Below are 12511 nucleotides of genomic sequence, written 5' to 3' on the forward strand. Positions count from 1 at the left end.
TGCTTTCTTGAGAGAACCTGTTTTGATCATGATGCATTATTCTCCTTATATACAGCTGGATTCAGTTTGAAAAACTGGGTGTATTACAGTTATCAACATCTTGAATTGACCTTTGAATATAGGCAGAGGCAACGGTGTTTTGAGTACTTTTTTTTTTCTCACCTATTTCTCTGGTCCTGCAGTTCACGTATTTCATAATGTTGCACCCAAGTTTAGTTTTATTTATGATGAAGTCTGAGCACTTATTCAGAGGGTGCGGCTGCTCAAACTGCATGTGGTTATTCCCCGGGAATTTGGAAGGGGCTAAGTCATGACTCTCGGGTCACTTGTCTGGTACTGCAAAGGGTGAGTGTTGAGGCTGCTTTGGGTGTTGAGCATGGCCTCAGGTTTCTCTGTCGTCCATCTTCCTTACCTTCCCGTTGTTTCATCTTCCATCTTCCTCAGTGGAGCTCTGCTTTGTTGAGCATTCGCTGCTGGGCTCTCCTCCGTGAGGCTGTGTGCCGGGGGGAAGTGTGCCCAGTGGAACCTGCTGGGGCTCGTGGCTGGGTCCTGGAGGGCCAGATGCACCACGCCAGCAGCCAGCGGCTCTGGGCAGCCTACTGGCCCCTCCTGGATGGTCTTCCCTTGAGTCAAGACTGGAGATGGGGATACGACCCACCCTGTGAATTATAAAGGTTAAATGAAGCCACTCCTATAAGGGATGTAGTTGAGAGATATTGAATGACATGAAAATACATTCAAAATGCAATGTTGGCTGAAAAAGGCAGAGTGAAGTATGGTCCCATTTCTTGAAAATTGCACATATGTGTATATATGCTTGTGTGTGTGTGTGTGTACATACATAACCGAGAGAATGCTGACTTTTCTGTTAGCTTTTCTATGTTCTAAATTTTCTATAATAAATTCCTATTCTATATTTGTATTAAGGAAAATATATTTGTAAGTTATTTTTAAGAGAAAACTATGATGTTCATTACAGCATTGTGCAAAATAGTTATCAGTTGGAAATTACCTGAATTTCCAGTAATAGAGTGTTGGTACATTATGGGGTATTATGATTGCTACATTAAAATGTTAATTATTAGTTTCTTAAATTTTACATTGCTTAGTATTTTTATTTTATTTTAGGCAAACTATGGAGTCGGAGTTTAAAACTAGCTTATACTCTACTTAATAAACTGACTAGTAAGAATGAACCACTACTTAACCCTGGAGACAGAGTAAGTAACTAGAATATAACTTCCTGGAGTGAGCAAAAACAGACTCTAAAAATATGTCTCATTGGAATCAGTATTCCATCCGTCGGTTAGACTTGCAGCATTAATACAAGGGATTTAAAGTCAGCAAAGAAGAAATATTAAATATGGAAAAGGTTGACTATGATGTACGTAAGATAATGGTTCTTTTCATGCTTCTTCGTTGCCCATCCAGTGGCTCTGCAACATGTTTCCTCTTGGACTTCATATCTACTGCTTTTAATAAAAATATTGAAGTTAATAAATCTTAGGTCCCCAAAGCTGACGTTTGATGAGAAAATGTTGCCCTTACTAGAAAATTCATGTCTTCCTCTCGTCCATGTGGCCAGGCAGCCTTCCTTCCTCGCGGTGGGGGTAGAGCATGGAGGAGGCTCGAGGCTTCTTTGTTCCTTGTATTGACCACGCTGCCCAGCGTTGTTGGCAGTCGCCACACAGGGCTACAGAAATTAACCAAAATTAAGTAAAATGAAGAGTGTAGCTCCTCAGTCACCCCAGCCCCACAGGAAGTTCCGCTGGTGAGCATGGCCGTGGGCAGACTGAAGGCAGGTGTTCCTGAACGTCCAGGATGGAGCACAGGACCGTCGCAGTGAAACCCCTAGTGAGAGAGGCTGCCTGTGGTCAGATGGCCTCACAGGGACTCTCTTCAGATAGAGCCAGTCACCAAGGACATTTGAAGAATGCGAAGGAAAACAACCAACGGGGAAAGGAAAGGAAAAGAAGAAAGGGGGAACATAGGGGGAAGGAGGGAGGAGGAGGAAACAAATGTGAGAGAAAGTCATATACAGAAAATAAAGTTTTAAAAACTTAGTCTTAATATCCCTGGAGAACTAAGGGAAGACATTGCTCCATAAATCAAGAAAAAGATGCCTGTGGGGAAGACCAAGAGCTAGAAAGTGGGGAGGACAGTGCAAAGCCGAGCCCTCGTCCAGGAGGTCCAGCACCAGCTGGTAGGAGTTCCGGACGGGAGGGGTGCAGAGCAGAGGATTCTGAGTGGTGGCCACTGCCCCTCAGCATCCCGGAGCTGGAGAGAGTCTGCCTCAAAGGGACGGGGCCCGCAGGGGACGCAGTGGGCCCACAGCGACGTCCTTGGCACTAACCGAGCAGGACCGGGGGGCGAAAGGGAGCCTGGGAGCCTCCGGGGTGGGGGCAGGAGCGAGCTGCAGCGCAGGGCAGCCGAGGGTCGGAGGGCTGTGCGCTGGGCAGCCGGGAGACTGGTTGGTCACTTAGAACACACTTCCCAAAGGTACCGGGCACATCAGGCGGAGCGTGTTAGGACAGCTTGGCCAGCGGCTACGCAGGAGGCAAAGCATGTCAGGGTGGTGGTACCATTACCGGCGGCAGATGGGTACTTGGCTGTAAGAACATGCACAGTCCGAGAACGGTCCTTGATACGTTGTGCTTTAGAGCGAACCTGTGAGAATTCCTGATTCATGTTGTGCTTTAAAATGACTCACAGAATCACTCGTTTATTTTTCTTGGCAAAGATTCCTGCAAGGACAGAGACTTCCAGATACCGTTCTTGTCGCATGAGGGAATCCACATCTTAGGTTAATATGAAAGATCAGCAGGATCCCAGTGAATGAGCTGATTATCAGGTGTGCTGGAGAGTTCATCGTCCTGTGATGAACAGTCTATAAATGTGAACACACACAGCTCTTTGTAACAAAATCTCTAAGAGTGTTCTTATACCAAACATCTAGTCTCGAAGTCGTGGGTCACAGTTCTCGTACAACCACTGTTAACATCAGCTGTTAAAAGAGAGCTTTGCCCTTTCCAACACAGCAGCTTGTTAGAAACTGGATTTCCAGGCCTCCGGGAGGGAGTTTAGGTGTAGCTTAAATTTTGTCTTATCAAGTAGTTGTTAGTAGCCGTTGTTTGGGCTTCTCCAGGGCCCAGTGTTAACCATCCTGACTTAGCATTCATGCTTTCAATTACACTGATTACAATATTTGGGGCTTATAAAACGTTGTTCCGTAAATAGCTTTTAATTTTACCCAATGTAAGAAATGACACCTGGGAGGATGGGGGAAGAGAAAGAGACGGACTGGAGGGGGCTGGGTGTTCATCTACAATCACAGGAAATAAAATTGACACTGCGACATTTTCAAAAAATGAAAATATAGCAGTGTAAGTATAGTATTTAAAAATAAGAGAGTAAATGGCAAAAGGAAGATGTGAGATACTTTTAGAGGGGTCCCTCGGGCAGTGGGGAAGGGTGGAACAGGGGTTTTGTATGGGGTACTTTTTTCATCTTAAATTCTGTGTTTTTAAAATGTCTTTAATAAAAGCGAAAGTGTGAGATGAATAAAATGGAGCGCATAACTTAAACGGTGGCAGCCTGGGGACCAGCCTGGGGGCCACCGAGGGGCTCCCCGGGAGGAGCGGTTGTGGGGGTCTCAGCGGAGGTGTCCGGTGCCCGCCCCCCACTTCCCTGTCGTGAGTGAGGATCTGTTGGATTAAAACTTTGGTCTCAGGATCGTATCTTCTGGAAGATATTTTGGGTATAATTTGATTCCGTGCCCACGCTTGTTGGTGCACGTTTCTCTCCTGGCCTGACAGATGGGGGAGCTGTGCGCCGCTGGGGAGCCTCAGCTGCAGCTGCCAGACGGGGAGCGCCCGGAGCCAGTTCTCCATCCCGCCAGCCGTGCTGGACTGCCTTCAGGCACAGACACTTGAAATTATTGGGTCGCTTGTAGAATAAAGACCGCAGCCTTAAAAAAAACTATTTAAGACGAGGAAATTTAAGGACCAAGAATTAACCTCCAAATGACATTTTCTGAACTCAATTTGAAAAGCTGTTAGATCGTCTAAAATGTCCAAATCCCTCTACTCAGTAAAGATTGTGAACGTTGCGATGACTGCATCATCCGCGAGGGGTTTCATGGTTTTCCTTTGTACTGTTGCAGGTGGCCCTGGTGTTTCCAAACAGTGACCCCGTGATGTTCATGGTGGCATTTTATGGGTGTCTGCTGGCAGAGCTGGTTCCTGTCCCCATAGAGGTGCCGTTAACGAGAAAGGTAGCTCGCTCGCTTGCTCGGGGCCGCGGGGTTCCCTTCCAAAGCCGACACACAGACTCGTCGTCGGGTCTCATTTTGCCTTCCTGGCGGACAGGAGCGGCCCTGAGAGAGGAGGGGCTGCCGGCAGGCCAGGGCGTCGGGGGCGTGCCGTGCTGTGCCGTGGCCGGCAGCTCCTCTGCCTCGCGTGTCTCGTTGGCGTGGGTCTCCCGCAGCTCTACAGAGAGCTGTTCCGTCACCTCTGAGAACGTCTCAGCGCACGTGGTGGCCCTTTGTCCTTGAGTAATAGAATTTATCATTTGAAAAGATTTTGTTAAACTGTCTCTCAAAACCACAGCTTATCAATAATGATTTTTGTTTCTTGGGGATGAATAAATGGCACCGGGATGGACTGTAGCTCACTTCTCGGTGACAGTTCTGAACGTGCAGTTCTGAACGTTGCCTTTCTATCCACCTGCTGTTCTTATTACTGACAAAGGACGAGTGCAGGTGTTTCAGGTATAAATGTCAGTAATCTGATGATTGAAAAAAATTATTATTTTAGGAGTAGACAAGGCATGTACTTTAGAGGATTAGAGTTTGTATCCTATCAGGTGGTTAAAGTGAGCGTTATCAGCAACAAATACTCAAGAATCCCCAAAGTGAAGTTGGAAATAAACCAGTAAATCTGAAAGGATAATACACGATGAGCAAATATTTGACTATAGAGATTCTCAAGAAAAAAGCAAGAGATTTGTCCAACTTGCAAGAAAAAAGTGACAAACGTTACTGGGGAGCACGTATGAAAGAGGCATTGACTGAAAGGAAATGTGCGTTCCGTGGGAAATAAGTAATCGTGTCAAAGGTCGGGCCCCTCCACGTTAATCTGTAAATTCTAAACATGATTTAAGTGGAAATTTCCATGCCATTACTTTTGGAGTTTCTTAAAATGCTGCTAAATGTCATTTGCAAGAAAACACTGAGAAATTGGCCCATCATCCAGAACTTTATATCTCATTACAAAAATATACCATTTCAATTTAAAAATGATTATATTTTATTTTCATGAAAATGCAGTCTATCCGCATGTGGGATTCAGTCGTAGAAGCTTAGGAGGGCGAATGATGACGAGGCTCGCCCTCCTGGGTGTGCGGGGGTCCGGGAGGGGGGGTGCCTGACGGCCCCACGAGCGCCTCCCTGTGTTTTCTGTAGGACGCTGGCAGCCAGCAGGTTGGCTTTCTGCTGGGCAGCTGCGGCGTCACCCTGGCCCTGACCACGGACGCTTGTCAGAAGGGCCTGCCCAAGGCACAGACCGGAGAGGTGGCGACTTTCAAAGGTAGGCCCCCGAGCGCAGGGGAGTCGGCCCGTGATGCCCAGGCACCCGCTCAGGGCAGGTGGACCTTGCAGGGGTGAGGGGTCTCCAGCAGGAGTGAGGTCCTCCTCCAGGGGCTGCCCATCTGGCTGCCCTGCACGTCCCCGGGTTCAGAGTGTAGACCCGTGCCGTGCAGTTTGGTCGTCACTGTCAGAGGCACCGACTGAATTAATAGAAGCTGATACAGAGTGAGCGGCACAGAGACGTTCGCCCCCTGGGTGTGCAGGAGCCAGTGACCCTGTGGTGGGTGGCTCAGCTCGGAGGCCGCTGACCAGTCTCCTGGGCCGGGTGCCCTGTCTGCGCCCTCCCAGGATGGCCCCCGCTCGCCTGGCTAGTGATCGACGGGAAGCATCTGACCAAGCCCCCCAAAGATTGGCACCCGCAGGCACAGGACGCAGGGGCCGGGACGGCCTACATCGAGGTAATGACTTCCTCTCGCTGGGGCGCAGCCCTTGTTTCTCTGAAGGCTTCAAACTGCCACTTACTTTGATCCCAGGCTTAAACGGACCTTCTGTTGTATCTTCACCCCAGAAACAGAAAGGTCGTGGGGGAGCTCAGTCAGACGTGGTTCACTCCTCTGATGGTGCCCTGCTGGCTGCCGGGGGTGGGTGGCAGCGGTTACGGGGGAGCCTGCACGCACAGCTCGAGCAGACCCGGGGAGCCCCCGACTCCTCTGGGTGTAACGCGTGCTCCGCTCCGCCGGGGCGCTTAGTGAGGGCTGGCGGCTGCCCTCTGTCTTCCGTGACCTCCAGAAATCACATAGTGGATTCTTTCCTTGAAATCTTTTAGTATAAAACCAGCAAAGAAGGCAGCACTGTGGGGGTCACGGTGTCCCATGCATCGCTGCTGGCACAGTGCCGGGCTCTGACGCAGGCTTGCGGCTACTCAGAAGGTAAGGGCGTGGGGCGGCTCCTCCAGCTGCACACAGGCCCCCGGGGACCCCGGGGTGGGGGCGGCGGGGCTCAGGGCGCCCTTTGCTTGTGCTGGATGCGTGGCTTTTAGGTCACGGGAGCCCCACTCAGGGTCATTTCTGGTAAATTCATGTGTGTGTTGATTTTTATGGAGCATGAAATTCATACACTAGCACTTATTTATGCCTGGTGGGTGGTGCAGTCTGTGCTGTAGCTGAGACACCGTGTATTTTGCATTTAAATAAAAGGAAAACTATCCTAGGGGACCCACTTTCATATCACTGTTGTCTGTGACTGTGGTTTTGACTAAACTGTTGTGCATGCAAGTACACAAACGGAATCTGAAAGGTCATAGATTTTCCGCTGGTAACATGTAGGTGGCTGTCCCCTCTGTACACTGTTCAATATCATATTTAACTTAGAGAATTATTATTTTAAAAACAAAAAAAAATGGATACATGGTCATTTCCCTGCTATAATGATATTAGAATCCAGTAAAACTAGAAAGTAAGCTGGATGGTGTATTTGTGTGAAAGTCAGGAGGAGATCTGGAGGACGATTTTAGGTATACTCAAGGGCGTGAAATGATTTTTTGAAAATCAGATCTATTAAATCAAGTCACATGGTTTCCTCCTCTTGCCACGTGTGCGTCCTGCGTCACTGGGCCTCCCTGGCAGAGGGAGCGAGCGAGCAGAGATGCGGGCTGAGAGCGCAGCAGCCGTGTGTTCACGTCGGAGTCTATCCTGTGGGTGCTCCTGGGTTGCTGTGCTTTGGGGGGGCTGGAGCCAGGTCCTGCAGAGCACAGGCTCACACCCGCCCCCCATCCTGGAGGAGAGCAGGGGGGAGGAGCAGCTTCCTTGACGAGGCCCCACGGCGCGCCCCAGCCGCGAGCCTCCAGCCTCCAGTGGCTGCTCGGGGACACTCAGGGGCCTTCTCATGTTTTCAGATTAGTGATCAGCGCGGCTCTGTCTTCATCCAAAATTGTATGACCTGCCTCTGAGAGTTTCTGCTAATTTGAATAGAAAACCAAGACAATCGATTAACTGGTGCATGGTGTTTGGAAATGCTGTGAATGTTTCCTAGAGCTCTTCGTGTCGATCAGTCGTGTATTCATCTCAGAGTATCTTTGAAAATGCACATGACTTGTGAAGAGGGTCACAAGCGGTTTAACCATCTTTGTCCACTTTCAGCTGAGACATTAACAAATGTGCTGGATTTCAAAAGGGATGCTGGTCTGTGGCATGGAGTGTTAACAGTGAGTGTTGTATGTTAAATGACCTAATTGTTGGAATTGAGGGATCCTAAGGCTTCGTATCAATAGATGACACCAAACCCCAATTTAGGTGACGTAATTAATCCTTACCTGGAGTGTCATCATGAGAAGGGCGCTGGTGTTATCTTTGCCTTCTCTGGCGCGGTGTGGCCCCTGCTGTCTGCACCCGAGCGGGCCTGTCCCTTGAGCACTTCCGTTTCTTCCACAGAGCGTCATGAACAGGATGCACGTCATCAGCATCCCCTACGCACTGATGAAGGTCAACCCGCTGTCCTGGATTCAGAAAGTGTGTTCGTACAAAGGTAACAGGAAACAGCACCGTCGTTTGACTCATCCTTCATCAGGTGTCCGCCGATGTGCAGACCTGTGCTGAGGAGCCCCGACTGCCCGCGCGCCTGCCCACGTGCCCTGCGACCGGTCGTGGACGCTGCCTGACGCGCACACGCGGCCCGGGCATCCTCTGTGGAGGGCGGCACCGTGGCAGCTCTCTTCTGCAAGGGCCACAGGCTGCTGATCTTATTCTCTTGAAATGTTCTTTACAGTTACGTCAGTACTCCCAGTTCTTAGCGTGGAGATGGTTTTAATCTGAAGCTCTGGCTGGTTAAGCCACCAGTAGCAGAGCTGTTGATTCCAAGGACAGTGTAGACGGGCCATGGGGCTGCCTCGGCCGGCTACGGTGCCATTACCGCGCGCGGACGGTGGGCTGCTGCCTCTCGGACGCGGCCTTGGGTGCTGGCTGGCTCCGTTGACTCTGTCTTACGGAGGGCAGCTGGAGCAGGTGCGCCCGCTGATTTGGGCACTGCCAGGACCGGGGGCCAGGGCTGTGTGCTCACATGCTGGCGTCCTCCCAGTGCCCGGCTGCGTGAGTCGGCCCTCGGAGGGGCGGGAGGGGCAGGGGAGCTGCTGTTGGGCAGGACAGAGCTTCCCCAGGAAGTTCTGGTTGGAAGCAGGCCTGAGTTTTCTGTGTCGGAATCAGAACTCGGAGCTGGTTCTTAAGTACAGCAGGTGCGGGCGCCTTGAGTGCCAGGCCGAGGCTGCCGAGCGCGTGTGGCTGGGGCACACGCCTGCACATCTGCCCTTGGTGCGCCGGCTGGTGGGAGGCGCGGGGTGCCGCTGGCCGTGACACCGGGCGCATCTGTGCTCCCTCTCTGCAGCCCGGGCTGCGCTGGTGAAGTCCCGCGACATGCACTGGTCTCTCCTAGCTCAGCGGGGTCAGAGGGACGTCAGCCTCAGCTCCCTGCGCATGCTGATCGTGGCCGACGGCGCTAACCCCTGTGAGTAAGCCCAGCTGAGCACGGCGAGGCCGTGGCAGCGTCCTGCAGGCCTGACGTGGGAGGGACAAGGTGGGAGCAGAACGTGCTGAGACAGCGCTGCGTGTCCCGTGCCCGCACGTGTGCTGCACTGGGCCGTGGCACGCACCCTCTCCCGGGAGCTCACAGAGCTCGTGCGTGTCTGTCAGGCACTGAACTTACACGCAGACTTAACACTATGGACAGAAGATACCCTGAGAAACGGCCAGGTTGGAGACACGGGCTGGGAGCCTGTCCCAGCCTCCGTCCTTGGCCCCTGTGGCTTCAGAGACCCGCTCGACCTCCTGGGGGGTCTCCCTGGTGTGCCGCTGTGCACCCTGGGCTGTGTGCACGGGGTCTGAGCGTGGCTGCACGTTGGCGGCTGGCTGAAGCCTGCCACAGGTGTCTCTGGGGAGACTCAGTGACCTTTGCAGGGGCTTCTGTGCAGCACAAAGGCCTTGACTGGGTAGGAGGCTTTAACAGCTGTGAGCCACTGTTTTTTCTTTGAAGCCGCCTGCACCTGGTCCCCTGTCCGGGAGGCCCTAACAGCCCTGCCCCTACGTCCCCCACCCCTAGGAGGGCACCCTGCCATCCTCCACCCACCCCTGGCCCAGCAGGGCCCTGCCTCCTGCTTCCAAGACACCCCCACGTGGCCCCCGCTCTGCCCGCCACCAGCACCTCCTCACCTGGCCCGCCTCACTCCCCGCGGGAAGCCCTCCCCAGGCCTGAGAGCCTGCCAGTCCGTGTGCCCTCCAGGCCCCTTGGCCCCGAGTGAGCTGGGCTGTCCTGCGTGTCCCCTGCCACCGCCGGTGCCCAGCTTGAGCTTTCCCCTGGCCTCGCTGCGGCAGGGTGCTTGGGGTCTGGGGGAGCCGCAGGGGGCAGCCTGGGGACAGCGGGGGGCAGGTGGGGTGACCATGTGCCCCTGGGCCTTGCGATGAGTGAGTTGACCCCGTAAGTGCTCCTCAGGCGGCTCCCGCTCAGCGGCCCCGTGAGGAGCTGGGGCGAGGGCAGGGCGCAGGGCTTCCACGTAGGCCTTCCCTGAGAATTGCCGGCTCTTAAGTGCTGGTGGTTTCAAAGCGCATCATGTTTTCCATGGCAACAGCCCTCCTCCAAGACTCCCGCGTGCCCCCGCCGGCCCTGCACTTACCCACGACTCTCTGTCCGACGCAGGGTCCATATCCTCCTGTGACGCGTTCCTCAATGTCTTCCAGTCCAGAGGCCTGAGGCCAGAGGTCATTTGTCCCTGCGCCACTTCTCCTGAGGCGCTGACAGTTGCCATCCGCAGGTAAGGTGGTCGTCGTCCTTGACAGCTGGACCCCTGGGCCCAGACCCGGTCAGTCTGTGTCTTGAGCAGCAGAGTTCCCCGAGCAGCGCTCCATCGGGCCGCTTCCCCAGGCGGGTGAGCGTGGTTATGGGGCAGCCCATATGGGTTATCCCCGTGCCCCGCGTCCCGTGCTGGCCGCCTGTCCCACGCCAGCCTGGATTCATGCCACACGTGGGGGCAAGCGGCTCCCGGGGCCGTGCCCCTGGTTCTCGCCGTCCACGGGCTTGTTCGCCCTGAGTGCTCCTCTTCCTCCCTGACCTTCGTGAGCAGAGCCGGGCCGCCCGGAGCTCCTCCCGGCCCCGAGGGACCCCTGGCACCCGCCGCGCCTGCAGGCCCTGGTTGGTGCTCTGTGCCTGCTGGGCCAACCGTCCTGGAGAAGCATCTTGGCCTCGAGGGTGCCGCCAGGCGCTTCCTCCCTCTCCAGGCCGCCTTCCCCTTCCCACCACCGCTCGCCTGCCCTGGGGCTCTTGTCCACAGTGGCCTCGCCCTGTGCCCCCGGCTGAGTCTCTGCATGAATTTTCTACCCTCCACTCAGCTGTTAGAAAATTAGCGCAGGTTGTCGTCTTGTGTTACAGTAGCGTGTTCGTGGGCAGCCTGTGCTTTCATATGTGCAACTATTCAATAATCCTAAGGTTTTATTAGCAAGAAAAGTAACATCTTGATCCTTCGTGAACCGTGAGGTATTTCTCATTCCTTTGCTCAACAGTCTGCTTTTTCTTACTGGAGAAAATACTGACCTCTGTTTCTCAGTGTCCCAGCTCCGGCCGTGTGACCCGTCTCCGCCCCCCCGCCTGCTGGCAGCAGCCACTGTATTTCTGCTGCATTCCGCATCGGGTTTAGGAAGGGCTCCCGGGGCAGGGCCGGCTTGCGGCTAGATGGCGTCTGGACTAGACGAGTGGGCGGCCCCAGATTCCCTCGAGCGTGTCATTCCGCGCACCGGGCTGCCCAGGGCCCCCGGCAGCTGGAGGCTCAGTCACCTCTATGACCAGGGAAGTCACCTGGTGTCACTTAGACTGTTGCCACAGGCCCCCCAGATGCAGGAAGGGACTCCAGCCTGCCTCCGGGTGGGAGGAGCATGCAGGTCCCCCGGCAGAGTGGCACGTGGGGCGGACATGCCGCAGCATCCTTGGTCGTGCGGCCAGTGTCCTCGCAGGGTGAGGCTGCAGAGCAGGGGCTTTGGTGCAGCGTCGTTCTGCAGGCAAGGCGGGCATGGCTGTCCCCTGTCAGCTACTCTGCTTTTGTCTTCCAGGCCGCCGGACCTGGGAGGACCTCCACCCAGGAAAGCTGTCCTCTCCATGAACGGTCTCAGTTTTGGTGTGATCAGAGTTGATACTGAAGAAAAGTTGTCGGTTCTTACCGTTCAGGACGTTGGCCAGGTGCTCCCTGGAGGTGAGAGAGGCAGCTGGAGCGTGTCCGGCCCTGCAGCTGGTCGAGGTACCAGGTGTCATAAATGCTCCAGGCTTCGTACGAGTGCTCTGCAAGCGCTCAAGCACAAAGCTTCTTAACAGTGCTTTTCTATGTAAATTGAGGATTTAATTTAATTTTTTTTTTCAGTTTTTTGCCTGCCTTTGTATTAAATTTAAGGTTGAGCAAAATTACAAGGGTACGTTCATGCCCTCTGACCCTGATTGGTGGTTCTCCAGGGTCTGGGAAATGGAGCGCTGACTGCACGCAGGCAAGGCTTCATGCTGTGGGCACGGAGGCGTTCACACCTCGCAGTGCACGGGTGTTTGCAGCCTGATGGTGGGGTCTGTCCTCAGGCTACGGCATATGTGTCACGTCAGCAGCATGAGCCTGGAGGCTCCAAGAAGTTCCTGTGGGTTCCAGGAGAGGCCTGCAAGGACCCTCCTGCCCCCGGAGCCACATGGGCCATGCCACTGGGAGGGGGTGATGGAGCAGCCTGCCTGCAGCTCTGTGTGCAGTGTCCCAGAGGGAAACTGAGACCTGAGCCTAGCCCAGGAGGCCCAGTGACAGTTGTGACTGGGGGATATTCTGATCACGCTCCTCTCAGGGTGCCCCTCCCTGTGGTGACCACAGCTTCCAGCATCTTCCTTGCCATGCGGGCCCTCCTGAGATTCGTGGACAGCTGTCTT

At 54.0% G+C, this 12511-nt stretch overlaps 1 protein-coding gene across 7 annotated transcripts in view; it reads left to right on the plus strand.

Annotated features, from left to right (window-relative positions):
- Positions 1-12511, plus strand: part of DIP2A (disco interacting protein 2 homolog A) — a 92618-nt gene that overhangs the window by 50829 nt on the left and 29278 nt on the right. For all 7 annotated transcript variants that reach the window (XM_072807279.1, XM_072807282.1, XM_072807285.1 and 4 more), the window contains 10 exons: positions 1129-1220; positions 4163-4273; positions 5462-5585; positions 5933-6042; positions 6411-6513; positions 7723-7787; positions 8014-8107; positions 8960-9079; positions 10265-10379; positions 11668-11807. In XM_072807279.1, coding sequence (XP_072663380.1) covers positions 1129-1220; positions 4163-4273; positions 5462-5585; positions 5933-6042; positions 6411-6513; positions 7723-7787; positions 8014-8107; positions 8960-9079; positions 10265-10379; positions 11668-11807 — 1074 coding nt within the window. The remainder of the gene's footprint in view (positions 1-1128; positions 1221-4162; positions 4274-5461; positions 5586-5932; positions 6043-6410; positions 6514-7722; positions 7788-8013; positions 8108-8959; positions 9080-10264; positions 10380-11667; positions 11808-12511) is intronic.

The sequence above is a fragment of the Canis lupus genome, chromosome 30 (genome assembly GCF_048164855.1).
Source record: "Canis lupus baileyi chromosome 30, mCanLup2.hap1, whole genome shotgun sequence".
In the NCBI taxonomy this organism is placed as follows: domain Eukaryota; kingdom Metazoa; phylum Chordata; class Mammalia; order Carnivora; family Canidae; genus Canis; species Canis lupus.